This window comes from Montipora capricornis, chromosome 2, assembly GCF_036669925.1.
Source record: "Montipora capricornis isolate CH-2021 chromosome 2, ASM3666992v2, whole genome shotgun sequence".
Classification (NCBI taxonomy): Eukaryota; Metazoa; Cnidaria; class Anthozoa; order Scleractinia; family Acroporidae; genus Montipora; species Montipora capricornis.
In genome coordinates this window covers 60946455-60967981 of record NC_090884.1, presented here as the reverse complement: position 1 = coordinate 60967981, position 21527 = coordinate 60946455, and the positions used below count along the sequence as shown (strand labels likewise).

The 21527-nt window shown below is 39.3% G+C and overlaps 2 protein-coding genes across 2 annotated transcripts in view; one reads left to right on the top strand and one right to left on the bottom strand.

Annotated features, from left to right (window-relative positions):
* Positions 1-52: 52 nt before the first annotated feature.
* Positions 53-17093, bottom strand: LOC138029795 (long-chain fatty acid transport protein 4-like). The gene is given in 8 exon segments (XM_068877621.1): positions 53-856; positions 3063-3435; positions 3695-3896; positions 5899-5968; positions 11821-11979; positions 13253-13638; positions 16841-16955; positions 16958-17093. Coding segments are annotated over 8 exon segments (1998 nt in total). The 5' UTR covers positions 17079-17093; the 3' UTR covers positions 53-284.
* A 105-nt stretch (positions 17094-17198) lies between these two features.
* Positions 17199-21527, top strand: part of LOC138029784 (uncharacterized) — a 31569-nt gene continuing 27240 nt past the window's right edge. Inside the window, exon 1 of the mRNA XM_068877612.1 lies at positions 17199-17584. Coding sequence (XP_068733713.1) covers positions 17544-17584 — 41 coding nt within the window. The 5' untranslated portion in view covers positions 17199-17543. The remainder of the gene's footprint in view (positions 17585-21527) is intronic.

Genomic DNA, 21527 nt, shown 5'->3' with positions numbered 1-21527 from the left:
TTATATTCCACTGCTCCTGCTGTTCCACCGTTGAACCAAAAGCCTTGAACCATTTTGTGAAATAATTTATTTAGTAACTGGTCGAAGTTATAACTTTAGTTCCTACACACTCTTGAAAGTTTCGAGTTATTAAAATGAGGGATAAAAAAACACTTTACATCGCGGTAAAAAACGACGTCAGCTTTACGTCATTTTTAAGTCAAACCGAATAAAACTACGTAAGAATATAAATAAGCACAACATGAAATCCTAAGACTCGAATACAATTCAAATACAAATGATTACTACATTCTGATTTCTCCACGGATAATTAGTTCATATTTGCTTTCGTCCAAAGCCACGTACATTTTCTCCTTCGAGTCAAAGTAGAACAACTGATCCTCAACGATGCCAATATCGAAACCTTCCTTTTTTAACTTGATCTTCTGAAGTTTAAAGGTCCCTGTCACGTCAACCTTATGTACGATTCTCAGAAACAAAGGATAAGCGTAGCTAGGCAACAGCTGCTTTATGCTTTGAGTCAGAGCTTCAAGGTTAACTTTGTTGTTAGTGTCAACGATGGCTGCCATACCAGCACGCCCTTCGGTCCCAGGAACAGTAACACCATAGACAACAACGTCGCGAAGATCTAATGCTTTGCTCATGACCGATTCGACTTCAGTCGTCGACACATTTTCGCCGCGCCATCGGAAAGTATCGCCCGTGCGATCGTGAAAGTAAATGTACCCGAGTTCATCTCGTACCACTAGATCTCCAGAGAGGAAGAATGTGTCTTCTTTGCTGAAAACATCATGGGCAACTTTCTTTGATGTTTCCATTGGATTCAGGTAGCCATCAAATCGCAAACTTGGATCACCTGTGTAGAGTACAAAAGGTTATTATCCACGATGAATTAAAAGTGAGTATGGGTAACATGTACTGAGCGATTTAGCGGCCGCCTGTGATCAAGTTACCTTGCCTGTTACTACCAACTCAAGAAACAAAGGATAAATCCGTGGCAAAGACAACGTGTTTTTGTTTGTTTTTTTTCCTTTCAAGTGTTATAAAATTCAACAAGAAATGCGCGAATTCAACACAACCATTGTTTCTGTAAAGTCAAAAATTAACTCTCCTAAACGAGGTTATTTATCACCAGGTAATTCCATCGTTTTGGAATTATAAGCTGCTTTTTTAAATTTATCAGTGCCACAAATTCTTGCCGATTTTGGGGCTCATTTGTTGAAATTCAAGCACTCATCCAACAGACCTGTTTATTTTCGTGATTCAGGCACGCGCTGCGGGCCTATTTGCCAGCACGGACGGACGAACGGACGGACACACTCACTCACCAAGGCGGCACTCTTACAACCCGGTCACATAACGTGTAGTGCACTTTAAAATGCACTACCACAAAAAATCAAATTTGTAAAATGTTTGTGAGAAGTGTTATAGAGGGGGTGGGTATAAGGGTTATTCAAGGAGGGGCTTAACTGGAAGGACAGGTAAGGGGGGATAGATCTGTGAAGAAAAAGTGAGGTAGGCTACAGGCAATGGGAAAGATGAGGGAGGGGTAGGAAGAGTAGAACGGAGAAGAGGAATGTCTCATTCTTCTTTAGCCCCCCTAAAAAACCAAGCCCCTGTTTTTTAACTGCACCCCAGAAAAAAAAAAAAAACTTTTTAAAAAAATAGTATTTCGACAATAAAAAGCGACTTGGGAAAACCTCGACCCGTTTCGGTGGGCAGTCGATCTGTTATCGCGGTTCGTGAGATCACGTGACATGGTTTTCTTTCTTTCACACTTTCACTGACGATGACATGAAGCTTTACTGGTAATAAATAGCCAGTAAACACAAAACGCTTGACCTTTTAACATAATTTGCTAATACGCAGAACTGGAAACTCATCCAAGCCAAGCAGCTCAAGCGAGCCAAGCATGTAAAGCAAGTAAAAAATCTCATGCACACCACTAAAGCACCTCAATCACCTTAAGCATGAAAAATGTTTCTAACAATCAAGTTGATAAAGGAAATTAACCACCATAAGAGCGATTTGTACTCTGACATGTCGACCGTTAAACCTTCGTCAGAGCAAGAGAAAGTGCAAGAGTGGAATGAAGGACACTTCTTTCGTTGACTTCATGAAACACTTGCTACCTTGCAGGCAAAAGAAGAGATACTTCTAATTTTAAATCATGTAACTGGAATTGACAAATTTTGGATATTTGTGGTCCAAAAAAAAAAAAAATAAACAAATAAATAAATACTAGATAAAATGAGGATGACAATAATAATGAATTGACAATAATAATAATAATAATAATAATAATACTAATAATAATAATAATATTTTCTTCCCTCTTATCATTTCACCCTAGCTATAACACTGTTTTATGTTGTCAGGTTAAATGGAGCATTCTGATTGGTTGGTTTTCGGTAGTGATTTTGCAGTACGAACCATTACCATGAAAACGGTCCGTTTGCGTATTTTTTTTTGTCTCTCTCCCGAAAAATGCAAGTTGAGAGAAACACAAAAAGTTTTAAAAAAGCAGAAATTAATTTTTTCATCACAACAGCACAATTATAGCAAGCGGAATTTAGTTTTACAAGTAAAAGGTTACCGTTCAAAGTTTGTTAATGGAAGACAGAGATAACAAACAAGCAAAGAAGTGCCCGATCCCTCACAGAAACGACGCCATATAATAAACAACTTAAGTACTAACCTCACTTGCTCGGGACCATACTGGGGGATATTGGTTTTTGTACGGACCGAGCGCAGCCACAAGGAGCTTAAGCACGCGCGTTTTTGAAACGTGGACGGCAACCAGAAGAGAACATTTCGTGTGTCAGGACAGTGGTGTCTCCCAGGTTTTTATACGAATCACCTCTAATGGAGAAAAGATACTTAACAATGTAAATGTGGTTGTCTGAAGACAAGTTAAAAGGGGAAACAGCTCACTTCCGGTTGCCATTCGCGTCTCAAAAACGCACGTGCTTAAGCTCCCTATTATTCCCCAGTATGGCCCTCGCGCTTGGTTTTTAAGACTGTTGTTAATGTCTGTCAAATAACTGGGCTCAGTTAAATACCTTTGAGGCTCTTTCCTACTATCTGTCCAACCTCGCCTGGTTTTGTCCTGATAGCTAATCCATCTGCTCCACGAACCAATACCCCAGTGTCAGGGTCCACTTTCACAATAACAACAGGGCAAAGAGCAGGAGCAATCTCTGAAACGAAACCACAAGCACCAGGCGTATTGTCAATGTTCACAATGGAGGCTGTCCCTTCTGTGGAGCCATAGAATTCTCCAATCTGTTTGATACCAAAGCGTGTCTGGAACTCTTTCCATATTTGAGGTCGGAGACCGTTGCCTATGGCAAGGCGTACCGAGTGCTGCTTTTCAGAGGAATTGTGTGGTTGAGCTAAAAGATAGCGGCAAATCTCGCCGATGTACTGAATGACCTGACATTATGAATGATAAACAACACCAAATTATGGTTGCAAACATAGTCATACGGTACCATAAAATGGTTTAAGTGCTTTAATTTTCCACTCGGCTTTGTTTTTGGACAGGGATGGACAGGCAAGGAATAAGGGGAGAAAGACTTCGACCTGTTTTGTGCTTGCTTATGAGAAACAACGTGACTCACAAAGCTCAACTACCTTTGAAATTGAAAACGTAAAATAAGTCATAACGGTTCAATATTTTGAGAGTACTTACCGTTGCCTTTGAATCAACACAGTCATCCCAAAATTTGCTGACTGAGAACTTCTGTCGCAGCACAAGAGTGCAACCATTGAGTAAACACTGACCAACACCAACAATTCCACCAGCTGTGTGATATAATGGCAGCGAACAGTAAATTCTATCATCAGGGCAGATTGACACTGCACAGAAAATGCCATATGCAAACCTGAAGAATCTAACACCGATAAAGAAAAAAAACAGAAATGTTGTTTCTTCTTTCGGTGAACTGTAACATCTTTACTAATCAAGGGGTTTTTAGTATCCAAAGAAACTATGGTGCTGTGTTGGTGGGATAATGAAACATGGAAATATGGTTTTAAATATCAAAATGAGTTAGTAAAGATCAAATTACTACCTTGTTTTTTGTAGAACATGAGGCTACAGGTAGCCTACACTTTGTTTGAAGGAATTTCTGCCAATTACCTTTTAAATTCACAGTATTTTATTGATTTTTTACGTTACAATATCTCGGTCAACATCCAGTTCAATTACGTTGTCCGAAGTCCAAAGTCCACATTCCATTACCCAACCATATGGTTAAGCGTGATCATAGAACCAGTAAACAGATCATGATGCTTTACAAGTTTCTACGACAGTATTTAAAAATATGTTACACTCTTCTTAACAATACTGGGAGAATTCTAAAATTATGCATCGTAAGATGCGTTAGCAAGTCATACAATGACCGGATATTGCATTGCATGCAACGAAAACAAAAAACTCGTTTCCAGTCAAATACACAATTCCTTAACACATATTTCCCCATTAATGTGATCTGCTGAGTAGTCATCCATGGTTTTAAATTAATGCTCACCATGATTGCCTCTGAATGAGGAGATACTGAGTTCGAATCCTAATTGGGCTGTCTTTTACAAGGCAAAAAATTCTTACAAATCTTACGCATGTGGTGCTAAATCGGAATTCCCCCCCCCCCCCAAAAAAAAAAAAAGAAAAAAAAAAAAACGGAGGTCCAAAACAGAGCCGAATCCTGGAATAAAGTTCATTTTTCAACTTCACATGGCACTCTTGACCGCTATGGAATGAACAAGTTTTAGACATTCCCATGTCTCCTCCAATGACATAGCTCCCCCTCTTCTTACGTGAATGCCCGGAAACCCATAATTCCTTAATCCTTGCTTTGAAGAAGGGCTTATGCTTGGAATGTCAGCCATCCAATCCTTTTGTAGTGGTAAGGCAACCTTTACCAACTAGTTTAATTTGATTAAACCAAATTGTTGTGTCTCATTACTAAGGCTACCATGCAGCCTCCTACAGACCTGTCGAGTTCGGGTCAATAAATAACATTTCATTGATGTACTGTCAATATTATTGAAGTATTTGCTCAAGCACGTGATTATACAGCTTTGTATCTATTAAACTACATTGTATTTGTACATGTTATGGTAGCTAGCCTCCTGTGCAGACATTCTTGTGACTCATCACGCAGTCTTTCCTCCTGAACAAACAATGTTCCTTGAGGAAGAACGATTGCACATGACGATTCACAAGTCTAGAATGTCTGCAAATAAGGAGCTTGGGTGAGTTGCAGCATTATAGATGTAATATATCAACAATGAGTGTGAGCAGTCATCATAGGTTCCAAACAACGAGAAACTAAATGAAGGCATGAGGCGGAAGGTCAAGTGCTTTTATTGTTTCTCTGTAGCAAGTTTTCAAAAATATGAGAAAAAAAGTATGTCAAGTGTGTTATATGCGCGTCCGATGTATATGTTTGCCTGTTCTATGTATATTAAGTGTTATGTAAATGTTTTGTTTATTAAGTATTGTTGTGTACTGTATTAAATGTAATTTACTTTTAGAAATAAATAAAAATAATGTAATACAAACAAAAATTGTGAAAACAGAAAAGTAAAACTTTCGAAAATGCTTGCTAATAAAAATAATATAGCAAAATCAAAGAGAAAGAAACAAAAGGAAAATTGGGCCCTTGAGACACTGCTAATGTCACCATCATCTGAAGGATTTTGTTGTCAATCACAGATTGTGTGCAAACACGAATTGCAACAATCTCAAGAATAGCAAATTTAGCAAGAGAAAAAACAACAAAGTAACAAATTTGTAAGAATTTTGTCTGCAATGACAAAGTGCTCTGACCAGCAAGAATCAGAAATTATATTGCAAGAATAACAAATTCAATATTAAGAGAAAATCATCACCTGGCACAAGTCACAACAGCAGCTTTGGGCATTCCTGTAGTTCCAGAAGTATAAATATACAGCAAAACATCTGAAAAGATTAAGCAAGTCACCTTTGAAGAACTAAAGAATTAAAGCTGCATTCTCGATTTTCGCATTCCCCATAATACGCTTTGTTTGCCCCCCAAATTTTTGCAGAAGCCATTGTTTTCAAATGCTCTTGGGGACACTACATATTTCAAAAAAAGTAACGGCTGACGAAGGCAGCAACTCTTATGCAGGTATGAGAAATTTGATACATGTAAATTGAGTTGCACACTCAATTTTGAACCACAAAGATGTGATTGGTTATTAAAGTTAAAATGATCAATAAAAAAACATTCAAACTTAACCAGACATGACTGACTGTGATGGTTTTGACCTCATAAGGTGTTTTAAAGTGATAATTCTGAAAAATCAGGGGAACACTACAAACAAAGTTCCAGTTTGATAAATTACTCTAAAAGAGATGGTACATCAATGAAAATTCACAAAAACCTAAATGTCAGAGTGTTTTGTAAGTGCACTTGTTTGTCCATAGCCATTAACCATTTGACCTAAATTTTAACTTCATGGTCTCATTCCCCCTTTTCCCCAAATTATTTATATGAGCTCGCAGGTCAAGAGGGCAACTACCTATGGGTGTGGCTTATTCGTGGACTTGTCGGGTATATGAATTTTAACAGGTGCAGCATTAAATTAGAGCTATTTTTGGGATTTGGTATCCTAATGGTTTTCGCCAGCTTGTGGTACAAGCGTCTGATGAAATTTACTGCCTCTATCACTAGACCCAATAAAGTTGACTATGATAAGTAGAGAAATATTATTAATAACTCTGAGATGCGCATCAAAATCGGCATGCATCCAAATCCTTGTAATCCTGCATGGACATACCTTCTATTTAAAAAAGCGAGCTATTTAACTTATTGACTCCTAAGAGTAAGACTTAAAGTGCCCCTGTGATTAATTAAAAAAAGTCACTTTCTTTTTTCTTCAGATTTTGAAAGTGTGTTTGCTTAACACCTGATTGGCAAAATTTTGAGCTTTCATTTATCTGAAGGCCGTTTACTTTACAGCTTAAGGTCCTTATTTTTACCAGAGTAGCATGTGACAGTCAACTAGAGTTACTGATAAACTTGTGGCCCTCAGCGCGCATCTTTTAGCCCTCTTCCTCTGTCAATGCTCCGTTTTACAGGAGTCTTCTTGAAATCAAAGCTTTGGTCACTGTAACAATTATTATCGAGGTGTTAAGCCGAAGATGAAGAAGACGAAGCGGATAAAGGCGGTTCAACAAGAGCACACGTTTTTATTCTTCAAAACGAGGCTAACCGACGTCACGGTTTACAATGATAGCCAATGTTAAGCAATATTGTTACATCCTCCCCTTTTTTTTTTTGAACTAAATGAACTAAAGCAACGCTGCGAGTGTCTCTCAGTCCTTACAAAAGAGTAATAGAAAAAAACAACAACAACAAACGAAAAAACAAAAATGATTAAGTCTTAACATAGTCCTGGAATCTAACTGGTTCTTTGATGACACGGCCCGAGCGAGTACACACAGGTGACGACTGCTTGGTGGTCCTTGCTTCCAGGTGGCTTTTCTGGCTGTTCGCAGCTCTTGTGTTTGGCAATTGAGTATCCTGACCCCGTTGAGGTCCAGGCAGTGGATCTGGTACAGGCAGTGCATCCGCTGCGGGAATGGAAGGGCTCTTCACTAGGTGCTGCCTATTGCGTCTAAAGCTGGAACCGTGTGACTGGACTTCATAGGATCTCTCATCTAGTCGCTTTGTCACGTGACCCTCATCCCAACTGTGTTTACCAAGGACAAATGGTTTCATTCTAACTGTGTCGCCAGCTTTTAAGGCCGGAAGGTCATGGGATGACCGATTGTAGTAATGCTGCTGCCTCTTTTGGTTGAGCTGGAGTTGTTCCCTTTCATAGAGGCTGGGTGGGCTTCTGGGTTCCAGGAGTGATCTTGTGGACGGTAACAAGCTTCTTGTCCTTCTCCCCAAAAGACGCTGTGCCGGGCTACTGGCAACACCTTGAGTTGGTGTGTTCCGGATATTGAGTAGAGCTAGGTACTGGTCTTCTCCTGACTTTGTTGTCTTGCGTAACATTCTTTTTGCCGTCTTCACAGCCGATTCAACTTTTCCATTTGCCTGGCTGTGGTGCGGTGATATGGTAGTGTGCTCAATGCCCCATGTCTTGGTAAAAGATTTGAATTCACGTGATGTAAATTGGGGGCCATTATCTGTAACCAGTTGTCTAGGAATACCATATCGTGCCAGGTGTGACTTCAATCTTTTGATCACAGTTGATGATTTGGTGTCGGTGAGTGGATCCAATTCCCAGAAGTTGGACTTGTAGCAGACGGTGACGAGGTACTCTTTGTCATTACAGGTGAAAAGGTCTGCCCCAATTTTCTCCCAAGCTCCGTCCGGGATTTCATGAGACATGAGCGTCTCTTTACAAGGTGTTAGTTCATACTCGCGGCATGTCTCACAGGTGCGAATCCAAGCTTTTAATTCCTTGTTCATGCCGGGCCAATAAACATGTTCCCTTGCACGGCGCAGGCAGGCCTCAATTCCTTGGTGTCCACTATGGACATCTTTTTTGACAGCTGTGCGCATTCCCTTTGGTATAACAAGCCGCTCGCCACGAAATATAAGGCCATCAGTGACTGCGAGCTCATCCCTAACACTGAAGTATGGGGTGACAAGGGGTGGTAGCGATTTCTCATCTGCTGGCCAACCTTCCTGTATTACGCGTTTCAGCTGTTGAAGAGAGGTGTCATCGTTGGTGTATTGGCGGATCTCGCGGATCTTCTCTTCAGGCATGATCAGGTAGGAGAGGGCATTTATGGTCTCGAATTCTTCTTGTCCACAATCAGAGGCTTTTGGCAGGTGAGCCCTGCTGAGCGTGTCGGCCAGGTACATCTCTTTACCATTTAGGTATCGCACTACAATGTCATATGCCAGGGCGCGCATTAGCATTCCCTGTAAGCGTTTAGGGGCTCTGTCCAAGGGCTTCTTTACGATGCTTGCAAGTGGTTTATGATCTGAGTACACAGTCACAGGGCGGCCAAACGTGTACTGGTGCCACTTTTCTAGGGAAAATACAATTGCGAGCATCTCCTTCTCTATGGTAGCATATCTCGTTTCTGCCTCACTCAAAGCGCGGCTGGCGTATGCTAGCGGCTGACCGTCTTGAAGTAGGGCGGCTCCCAGTCCCTGTCCACTAGCGTCACACTGGATCGATAGGTTTTTACTTGGATCGAAGTAGGCTAGCACAGGTGCGTTTGTCAGCAAACGCTTCATCTCTGTAAAGGCTTTCTCATGTACAGCATCCCACATCCACTCGGAGGTAGGGAGAGCTAGGTCATAGATTGGACGCATCACATGGGCAAGGTTTGGAACAAATTTAGACAGGTAATTTACTGTTCCTCGTAGTCTTTCTAAAGATGCTTTGTCTTGAGGAGGAACCATGTTTTGGACTGCTTCCACTTTAGTGGGGTCTGCCTTGAGTCCATCACTGGTTAAGACATGACCCATGATCCGCATCTCGCTGAGACCAAAGCGGCACTTCTCTTTGCTCAAGGTGATACCCTTATCAACACAGCAGTTGAGGAAGGTACGGACACGTGTATCGTGTTCCTCATCTGTTCGACCCCAGATAATCACATCGTCAGCGATACAGCGCACCCCTTCAAGGCCCTCAAGAGCATGATGCAGACGTTTTTGGAAGATTTCGCTGCTGACTTTCAAACCAAATGGGAGACGCAGCCACCGATAACGCCCAAAAGGGGTGGCAAATGTGGTTAACAAACTTGATGCATGATCGAGCTCACAGTGGAGGTACCCAGACTTGAGATCACAAACAGAGAATACTTTCGCCTTGGTAAGTTCTGGAAGTACATTTTCCAGAGTGGGAAGCTGGTAGTGTTCGCGCTTCAGTGCGTCATTTAGAGGTCGGGGATCAATGCAGATACGAATTCCAGCTTTCTTTTCAGCAACAGACATCTGACTCACCAAGTCAGTGAGTTCGTCGACAGGCACAATGATACTCGCGTCCACAAGACGCTGGAGTTCATCTTTGACAACTTGTTTTCTAGATTCAGGCAGGGTGCGTGCACAACGGATTACAGGAGTGGAACCTTCAATCAATGTCAAGTGAACCTTCTTTCCAGGTAGGGTACCAGGGGTGTCCTTAAAAGCCTCAGGAAACTGTTTGAAGTGTTGATTTTCGTGGTTGACAGCATTAACTGCTTTAAACAGGTCATAATGAACACTTATGAGATTCATCTTCTGTGCGGCGGTACCACTGAGGAGAGGTGTGAGGTGGTCTTTAACAATGACGAAGTCCACCTTGTACGTTTTCTTGGTAGCGGGGTTCTTGACTTTCACTTTACACTTGCCAAGAGCGGGCATAGAGGTTTTGTTCCACATCTGAAGATGGACCCTCTCAGGGCGGATAGCATGCTGATCCCTCGGAAGTGTTTTGGAAGAATACAAACTGTAGCCCCACTGTCGATTTGCATTTTGACAGGTCTTTTGTTTACATCCATTTCGCAGAAAATAAGCTGGTTTCCAGGACTTACTGAATTCACAAATTCACTTTCAAGTGCTGATTGTCCCAGTGCTGCTTACGGATGAGTCGGAGGAGTAACCGTCGCCCAGAGAGTTGACACCTTGGTGTTTACATTTCGTTGAAGCTTTAAAGTGATTTCTTTCACCGCAGGATGCACAGGTCTTTCCCCAAGCAGGGCACATTTCTTTTTTCATTACATGAAGTTGGAGACAGAATAGACATTTCTTCTTTCCAGAATGCTTATCATCACTCTGGGGAGGCTTCTTGTGCTGGAGTTTGTTTGGGGCTGACTTCTTTGTCTTCTTCGAAATATCCTTGACCTTGTTGATTTCTTCATTCTTCAGAGCCTTCATGTGAAGAGAAGCAGCTTCCATTCCCCGACAGATTTCAATAGCTTTATTAAGAGTCAGATCGTGAGTAGAGAGGAGTTCTTCACGTGTTTTGTCATCCGAGATTCCTAAGAGTAGGCGGTCCATTATTAACAAGTCTCGCATGCAGTCACAGAAACCACAGGTTTTGGCCATGTTTCGCAGAACTGAAAGATACTCATCGATTGACTCGCCAGAGGCTTGATCTCTACGGTTAAACTGAAAACGTTCAAAGAATTCCTGTGTTTGGCCAAGAAAGTGCTGATCGTATTTGGCTAGAATATCCGCCATTTTATTTCTGTCCTCACCTTCGGAGAATTTCATGCCGTTGTAAAGTCGCAAAGCTTCTATTCCAATCGTGTGCAGTAAAATAGCGCACTTGTAGTCTTCTGGCTGGCTGTTTAAGCCCGTGATAATACAGTAATTATCCCATCGTTGTTTCCAGATTTTCCAGTTATCAGCCCGATCGCCTTCGATCTCTAGAGGTTGCGGAGGAGAAACTTGTGGCCTTTGAAAAGCCAGAGCTGGAGCGAGCGTTCCAGAAGCTTGACCGCTAGAATCAGTCATTATGTTCTTTGTTTTACCGCTGCCACCATGTAACAATTATTATCGAGGTGTTAAGCCAAAGATGAAGAAGACGAAGCGGATAATGGCGGTTCAACAAGAGCACACATTTTTATTCTTCAAAACGAGGCTAACCGACGTCACGGTTTACAATGATAGCCAATGTTAAGCAATATTGTTACAGTCACTTAGTGTGTGGTTAACATAGTTTTGAGATCCAAAGAAAAATAAGAATTGATTGTTTGGTCACAGGGGCACTTCAATAGATATTACTCTGTCTAAAGGCAGATGATTTTACTCATTAATGGTTGGGGGTGGGGGGGGGGGGATGGGGGAGGTAGTTTAGAATTCAATGGGTTAAGCTCTTTTTATTACCTACACTAACCTTCAAATGATTTATAATGAGTACAGACAGGCCTTTCAGGTGAACTGCCTTCAAGGCTTTTCAGCAAATCAATGGCTGATGCCACTGTGGATGAAGAACTCCCTACAGAATACAGTTGGATGATATCTGGAATTTGTGTTTGGATTTCCTTTATAGCACCTACCAGAAAATAATACAATAACCATCAAGTCTTTAGCACATACAGTACATGTAATGGTGACCCAATTTTACTATATGGAATATTTCATATTTTAATACTACAAATTAATATTTAATATTAATAATTATTATTAAGTTCATGAGTGTGAAGGCCAACAAAAAAACACAGTGTTTAGGTCACATGACACACTCTCGTAGAGTTCAAGTAATACTTTTAACATTATCAATAGACTGGTTTTGCATGGCAGCCATGCAACGGCAGCCATGTTGCATGGCAAGAGCAATAGATTCTTTTTCCTATGGGAACAAATGTTCTTTCTAATGCAAAACATTTTCATTGTTCCTGCCATGCAAAGTGGCTGCCATGTAAAACCTCTATATCTGCACAAGATCTCCCGAAACTGTTTAGATTTAAAATAATTTTATGTTACAATAGACCAATTTTGATATATTAAAATTCAACTTAAAACAATGAACATTATTTTTGTGGCTCTGGAGAATGAAAATATGGATTTGTATTATTGAGTTCAATGTCCCCTTGAGCCTCAAGATGACGCTTTTGTTTAGGACTGAATTTCAATCTATTGAAATTGGGCTACTATGCATAGCAGCCACTATGCATAGCAGCCACTTCAATAAAGATTGAGAACAATCAAAATTGACTTACATTCAGGTATTAGCTCAAACCGGTTTCAACAAATTATACCAAAAAAGCTTCCTATTAGAGGGAATTACTCTACAATGTTGTTTCTCTAAATGGCAAGATTATGGTACCATGTAGAAAACAATAATACATTATTGCTTAACAAGATGGAGTTATCACCATGACAACAGGACAGCCATCTAGAAACAACCCATATTTTGTCTTTAATTGTTTATACTTAAAACCAAAAATTAATATCTCAAAACATAGTTTATTCACCCCTTTTTTTCAAGCTGGAAAGTGATAAGAAGGCTGAGATAAAACTCTCTGCAGTTGATTCAGCTTACTTTAAATTATTCACATCATCTGGACATGAATTACAGTTTGCATATGGCTTTTCTTTACCATGCCATGCTCGCTTTTGATAATTGCATGTGTCTTAAATGGTGCTTTGGGTCCCTGTGGAAGTGTTATATTACATTTAATGTTACTTTTCAGAATGTCACATGTTATCAGGTTTCAGTACTTGCCATGTGACTTTTTTGCCAACAAGGGTCTGTACACAGCCTATTCTGTAACTGTTATTTTAGCTTGTCTTTGAGCTCATCTGTCTCATGCACAAGTACATACCTGAGAAATTTTTGCCAAAGATTATAGCCCTGACATTAGCCACTGATATGCAATAGAACAATGAGTCAAGTCTAAGATTGATGTTGATTAGCGCTGTAATGACACCAAGTTTGGATAGTCCCAACCACAAACAAATATACTCGGGAGAGTTCTCTAATATAAGAGCTACTACATCGCCTTTGTGGTATCCCTGTGATTTGAAATAGTTAGCAATCCTGTTTGAATATTCTTCTAACTCTTGAAATGTCCATGTCCTCTCTTCGAATATAACTGCCACTTTCTGGGGATGTTCAGCAGCTGTTAGTTGAAAGATGTCAGCAATAGTTCTCTTTTTCTTGGAATGTTGGGCAGTGTAAAAAAGAACATTTACAAGACGAGATATGCCTCTGGAAAAAAATAGAAAACTACTCAATAAAGTAAACGTAACTTACAGTCAAAACAGCTCAAGTGTTCCTTCAAGGAGCGGATTAACAAGTTCATTATTGCAAATTTGATTTCAGGAATCATTTCAACAATCTGGTAAGGTTGTCGGATGAATGATGCAAAATTCAAACCAAGCCTCAGTTTAAAACTCAAATTTTGATTGGATTATTGTTCGCTTCCGGTGCCAGGCTCACGTGAAAATAATCTGCCAAGGTCGTAACAAGCGTCATTTGCCTTTCTTTTTAAATTCATTTCTCTATCCAATTGTAAATTCGAAAACATTATAGTGTCGCAACTTTGAGGATACTGATAAGACAACAGAATGGTACTGTTAATAGAGTGAAATGCCCATTGTTTGTCAGATTATGCAAATCAGTAAACCTGTGAAATTCCCACGCTGGCCTGGCACCAGAAGCCAGCAATATTCCAATCAAAATTTGAGTTTTCAACCGAGGCTTGATTTGAATTTGGCAACATTCATCCAACGAACAGATTATCCAAATGGTTACTGATACCAAAATTGCAATAATAAACTCATTAATCCACTCGTCTGAGGAACGCTTGAGCTGCTTTGACTGTAATGGTACAAGAAGTAACACCAGACCAGGTATACTCTAAATCAAGAATGTTTTGAAGTTGCAAGGAAGTAATATAATACCTAATTCTAAATTATCTGTCTTAAGGCTTCAGTTAGGCTTTAAATAAAATAAGCTACGGTAAATATCCATCTCATTTTTTTTTTTCAAAGGGGCACATGTAGATTATTGTAAGTTATCATATGGCCAGTACGGCCCTGTGCATGCTTATTGTAAAACTAATGGGAAACCCTGTATAACGGCCGTACGTATCACCATGAGCAGGGCTGGAAAAAGCCGTATTGCCCTACTAGGAACACTTACTGCTCCGTCTGATGCGATTTTAGAGAATTTTATCTCTTTTAAACATCCAACTTATTTCAAGCCACTACAGTATATGCAAATAACATATTAGATAAATTTCTGTGCAAATTTTTGTTACTTATTTTGTCCAAACTTCATCTACTGAGTGCTCATGAATATTTCAAAGAGCCCACACGATAAAATGCTTATTGACTGAGTTTAGGTGGGCCGGACAGGGAAATACTTGGCCCTTGGTCATGACCCATAGACCTTGCTGTGGTCAGTCCGTACGCCGTGACTTTGGGCCAAATATTTTCATGTGTGGCCCTTCCAGTCAGTCAATGAGTACGTGATATTAAACTGCAGCAAACCTCAAAATTTTTACTTTTAACTTAAATAAGTTAACAAAAGATAAATATCATGTATCATAATTATCATATACTTTACCTTTGTTTCTCTAGATTTTACCTTTTAATGTGCCTCATAAGGTAGGTACCGGTAAGAGAAAGATGCTGGCAATTGTTTGTCCCATGGCAGAGACAGTGAGAGACACAGGCCTATTCCTTTGAAGACGTCATAAACTTCTTTGCATTATAGTCTTGAAAGAACTTTGGCAACGTATATTAGTTATTGAAGTCATCGAAGGAATTGGACCCATAGGTACCTCTCACTAGCTCGGCCATGGAACAAATGAATGCCAGCTTTGACTTACTCTCTTGTACCTCAATAGGCCTATTAAAAGTAAAATAAGCAAAGGTAAAACATATATTAGGCATTTCAATTTTGCAAAGAAAATTCTTTGAGGCTAGGTGCACTTTACATGCTACCCTCAATAAAGAAAGGTTATTATTATTATTATTATTACTACTAAGGGCACATAAAAATTTAATGCCAAGGGTAGTAAAAGTCATTTAGCGTGTCTACCACGCGTGGCTCGCAGATTGTCCGTCCCCAGTTGAGAAGGAGAAGCACCTTGAGGAGAAGGACGTTATGAAAGTGCCTATGAAAAGGTAACAAGAGAAAATGAGGGGACAGAGAGCGAGGCTCAAGGCGTTGGCCGGGATATGTTATGTCCACGAAAGTTATTTTTAGACGAGCGGAAGTCTTTGTTCTAGCGGAAGTCTGAAAATAACTTTCGTGGACATGACATATCCCAAGGGCTGGACCGGGAGCCTCCTTCTCTGTTCCCTTATTTTCTCTTGGAGGTAATTAATATCTTGTGCTTATAAATTTTAAAGACCTTTCAAATTGATGAAGAATGGTGTTTTCTATTTTACCTTCTTTCACTCCAGAGATATTAAAGTTTTTGTTGAAAAATTGATGACGTCATATACTGTTATCTTGTATTTTCAAGCATATCTGATAATTAACTTTTGCGTTAGTTTCAAGTCTGACCATCTGCCTGTACTCCAAGATATTTGGTTCATTGCAGAAAGGGACTGGAAACGAGAGTGCTAGTGTCACTTTGTGCCTTATCTGAAGTACATGACTGGTGCCAAGTTTGAATATCGTTACTCCATATTTTCGGAGATTTCCTCAATTTTGTGATTCATTTATGCAGTCATTTCCAATGGTTGTGATGTCATCAATTTTTAAACAAAAACTTGAAAATCTCTCGAACTAAAGAAGGTATCACCATTCTTCATCACTTTAAAGGTCTGGGCTCGGTTGTTCAAAAGCCGATTAACGCTAATCCCAGATTAAAAATTAACAGAGGAGTTCATTTCTCTACTCCTAAATGCTGTTCAACGCTGATATCTGGCAAAACTTTACATTAGAAGAAGTCAATCTTGAAAAACAAAAATAAGCAAAAGAAACTTTCACCAAAAAGTTAAAAACTTGAAACAAAAGTTTACGCTAATCCTGGATTAAGCTAATCGGCTTTCGAACAACCGGTTGTTCGAGAGCCGATTAACTTAATCCAGGATTAGCATAAAGTACTGTTTTATGTTTTAAACTTTTTTGTGAAAGTTTCTTTGGCGTATTTTTGTTTTTCAAGATTGGCTGCTTCTATTGCAATTAGTCTCACCGAATATCAGCGTTGAGCAGCATTTGGGAGTAGAGAAATAAACTCCTTAGTTAATTCTTAATCTGGGATTAGCGTTAATCGGCTTTTGAACAACCGGGCCCATGAAGTTAAATAAGCAAAATATATTTTTCACTTTATAGTTTAAAATGCTCTGGAGTCGAGGAACTCCAATAGCGGTCTGCATTGGCGGCCCGACTTGACATGTTCCTTTATTTCTAGGTATTCCCCTCTTCCAGATAAAATTAGCACTTTACTTACATCAAATCGCGCCAAAATGTCCGAAAAAACACCTTCGGGAAAGTACGCCCACCAGACGCCAAAAAGATCATAAACAAGAGGCCTGGGAGAAAAACAAAAGGAAGAGAAAAATACCAAAAACAGCTGCAAGCGCTGCGACCACTGCACTCCAAGAGTAAAACTTTTTATGTTCCCTCCAGCGGAGCATAATTCGTGCAGGACAAGAGAGTTTTTTCAAGCAATCCGATTCACTGAACATTGGTCCCACTGTTGCTTCTTAACATACGAAGAATTATCGATTAGTTTTCACCACGCTAGACTGACTATCGAGGGCTTATCGACGGCTCATTGTCGTTAAGGGCCTGGTAATCGGCAGGTAAATAAATATTTCGCACCTTGGAGACGCATGCATGTGACAGTTGTGTTGGACTGAGTCAATCATCAATCGTCTTTTACTCGGAAATACCGTGTCCTTTAGCTTAACTCAATTGGTCTAAGATCCTTTGCAGAGGTATATTTTCTCTAAAGGAAGGGATAGCGTGAAAACCGACCAAAGGATTCGAGTAGATCGAGATCGGAGAATTGTTTTATTTCAGCATCGCTTCCGACTCGGATTCTTCCATTCAAACAGCTGTACCTGACGTAAAGCTAAAGTTGTTATGTACTTTGCTTCGCGATTAACCTGGAACTGATCTGCCACAAAAGGAAACAAGTTATATTATAGATGAGTTCTGCTTCTGTCGCGAAGACTGTTGCAAAGAAATTGTAAGTATTCTATGCATGCGTTCTATTTCTTAATTTAATTAATTGCAGCTGATTATAAAATTATTTCGCTCAGACTTTCATCGATATTTAAGCCAGCGTAGGGACACTGAATCATCTGAGGTGTGTGTCCTTGAGATAATGGTACATGTATTGGTAACCAATGTATTTAATGCGCATTTAATTTGTTGAATGTCCTTGTGACTGCAATGGTTGCATTAAAACTTGCTATCTATTTTTTTTAATCTAAACAAATGTTTTTATATGTTAATTCACGGGTTGTGCATCATATCTTGGAGTTTGAGCAAAGTACATGAATGTTTTTCACATCGGCCATCAGAAACAGAAGATTATGGGACATTCGTTTTGCTATTCATAAAAACTGACATCTTTTGTTTTGGTTGACTTGGTGAGCAAAAGGGTTATCCTTCAATGGCAAAACAGACTGGAAACCACGTTAGTTTGCCCAGTGGTTGATGCTAGCCTTGTGTGCAAATGGTTCTGGCAATGCTGGTCTGAATAAAGAATAGAATAGAGCTTAATAGGATCATCCTCGAAAGGTTTTTCAGACAATATTTACAATGACTTGAATATGTTACATACTAAACTACTTAACCCTTTCAGCCCCGATAGTACCAAATGGCACTTATAGACTTTACTCTGTCTAATGCCAGACGATTTTACTCGTCAGTGGGGAACCCCTCGGGGCTTAAAGGGTTAAGCTAACAGTGTGAAAAAACTATGTCCCTGTTTAACCCTTTCAGCCCCGATAGTGCCAAATGGCACTTATAGATTTTACTCTGTCTAATGCCAGACGATTTTACTCGTCAGTGGGGAACCCCTCGGGGCTTAAAGGGTTAAGTTATAAATAATGAATATAAGAATGTGTGATAACATTATATAAAAAGGCCTGCTCTGTAAGTTGCCCTTTTATAGCTTGCTTGAAAGACTGCAAGGAAACACATTGCTTTATGTCATTATCTAAGTTGTTTCAAATACTAGTTCCTCTATATGCGAATGTGTGTTGGCCGGTAGCAGTTCTATACAAGTATATGCAATAAATCACGATTGCGGGTGTGGCAGGCATGGATACTAGAGCGTTTAGTGAATTTATCTTCCAGATATTTATTTACACATGTAGGTGCGAGACCATTAAGACATTTGTAAGTTAAAACAGAGTCCCTATAATACAATAATTGTTTAACAAAGGAAGCCAGTTAAGCTGGCGGAGTAAAGGAGTCACATGATCAAATTTTCTAGAATTCGTTACAATTTTACTTGCAAAGTTTTGATTTGGTCGTTATTTGATTTTGTTCTGAGTTTAAGTTTTAGACCAGATGGTTGAGCAATAAAGCGTTTTACTAAAAGCTAATGGTATGATTAATAACCTAAGTGTCTCTTTGTCAAAGCTTTCTTTAACTCTATTTATTTGATATAGCATAGAAAAACAGGAAGAGACTGTTTTTGAAATATGATGGTCAAAATTCAAGTGAGGATCTAAATGACTCCCAAGTCCTTGGGGTAGGCGGCAGGTTTAATATCATGCTGAGAAATGACATACTGAGGTTTTGTGGTAACTTAATTAACAGCTGTCTAGTTCCAAGGAAGAGGAGTTTGGTTTTATCTGGGTTTATGAGTAAGTGGTTCTCGCAGCACCATTGGGCTACACTGAGGAGATCTTGTTCCAGCTTTCCAATAGCCGCATCCAGCTCTGACAGCGGAAAAAACAAGAATAACTTTGAATCGTCAATGTATGATTCCAGGTTACAGGAGCTGAGTGCTACGGGTAAATCATTCAGATAAATACAGAAAAGCAGTGGTGATAAAATCGCTCCTTGAGGAACGCCATGGGTGATTGGCAGGGTGTCCGAGTAGGTAGATCCAATTCTCACATATTGATATCGACTGGATATATAGCTCTTCAACCAATTGACAGTCAAAGGTGAGGCTCCTACGGTGGACAGTTTGTGAAGCAGCCTTGCATGGTCATTGCTGTCAAAAGCTTTTGTGAGGTCTACTAAAACTAGAGCGGTAATCTGCTTTTTATCCATTGCTTCAAGTACACTAAGTCTCCTTTGCAGCCCGCGTTATTAGGACCCTAATAAGTGTTTCCAGCGGTCAAGACAATCTTGTAAGCAAACAATACAGCACCCATTGGAGTTGGTGTTCCCTGACATAATTATAACAAGGGGCATATATAATTGTAATGTACTATGCATGACGGAACACTACTGGCTACTATCAATCAAGGAGGGTTTCAACATGTTGTGTTTTATTAGAATATTATTAATTTTGTTTTCCTGCTTGTTGTTGTGAAGCACATTTTGTTTCATCTGTTAATTAAGCAGTGAAAAGTTTGCACCATTTACCACTGTCAAAGCAATTTTCAGTTGAAATAATATCTTCTCTTCTTTAGTATTGGTCTGGTTGTTTTGCTTTTGGCATTCTGCATTTTTGATTTTGTTGCTTGTTGTTACTAAAGTGCATGTAGGGTGCTGTCAGCTTAGAAATTACTTCTTGCTAAAATATACTTAACTTTACATTAACTGTCATAATTGACAGGTCTAAAAAAGATGCTGGCAATGTGGATTGAAAACCTGCCTGTCACTACTGTGATTGACAGAGGAGCTAAAATTAAATGGAGATGGAAGTTAAATTAAGTCTGGAGGAACAGGGCTGATCTGAGAGAGATTTTATCTTTGCAAAAGGTGGCATCGATGTTGAGTGTACCCAGGGTCAGAAATTGGGCCCTCCTGGTCACCAATGCGACTAAAATTTGAGTATAGGCAACTAGAATTTCACTACTGGTTGCCAGTGGGCGACAAGTCTGCTGTTAAGTTCAGAGCTGTTTACCAACTGGTGTCCTGCTTTTTATCCTGCCCATGTTTTTGAAGTAATAATGAAAGGAGTTTTCCTGTTAACTACCTCCATAACATGGCAAGATGCCATGCGGTTTCTCATAAAAAAGATATTGTGGCCGAAAAAACAATGACTCAGTGAAGAGATTCAAGGGACTGGTACAAGGAATGTAGCAGGGTTACACCATAGCAGCTTGTGTGTGACGACTGGTGTTTCTGTGGCTGAAATTTTCAACAAACTGAGGGGCAGATGGATTTCTGTATTACATTTGAGGTTGGAAAAATTTTCCCTCCAAAATGTCCGCTTTCAAATGCGAAAAATAATGCTTTACACATACACAAGACCGTGGGGTCATTACCTTCTGGTATCCAGGCATAAAAAAGTTCAAAACTTGCATTTGCTAAAAAATAATTTTTGGCGACCATAATTTGCCATCAGGTGACTAAAAACTTTTATCTATTTATTATTTTATTAGAAGTTAACTCAGTGTTTTCATAAGGTCCGTTCAAATCAATTATATCATTAATATGTAGAAAATTGTGCACAAAGTATTGCACATCTAATCTCCACCTTTTGTCTTGCACATTTTGTGATTTGCCTGTTGTTAAACTGTTAATATTGCTGTGCACATATAAATTTATTACTGTAACAATATTATTGATTCTAAAAGAAAAGTTGCTCATTTATATCCATGTACAAATTATTGTCACATGTGTAATTATGGCTTAATTCTAAATAAATTTGTCAGCACAGTTGTTTTCAGTTAAGAGACCATTTTTATAAAATATTAATAGTTTTCCTTTTTGCATAATTATTAAGAAATAACCATTTTCCTGTTTTAAACTCTTATTAAATGAAGTTGTAGTTTTTAAAATTTTGATACACACAGTAAACACATTCAAGCCAATCAAACAATAAAATCAATGATAAATAAATTAAAAACCTTTATGCCTTGGGTAAATAACAAAGTGTTTTTTTTGCTAAAAGCTTTGCAACCTGGCACTTGATTCTTTAGTGCAAAAACTCTTATGAATGTTTGGATCAAGCATTGCAGCTTTGTGACTATTAATTATTTATGATGAAATAA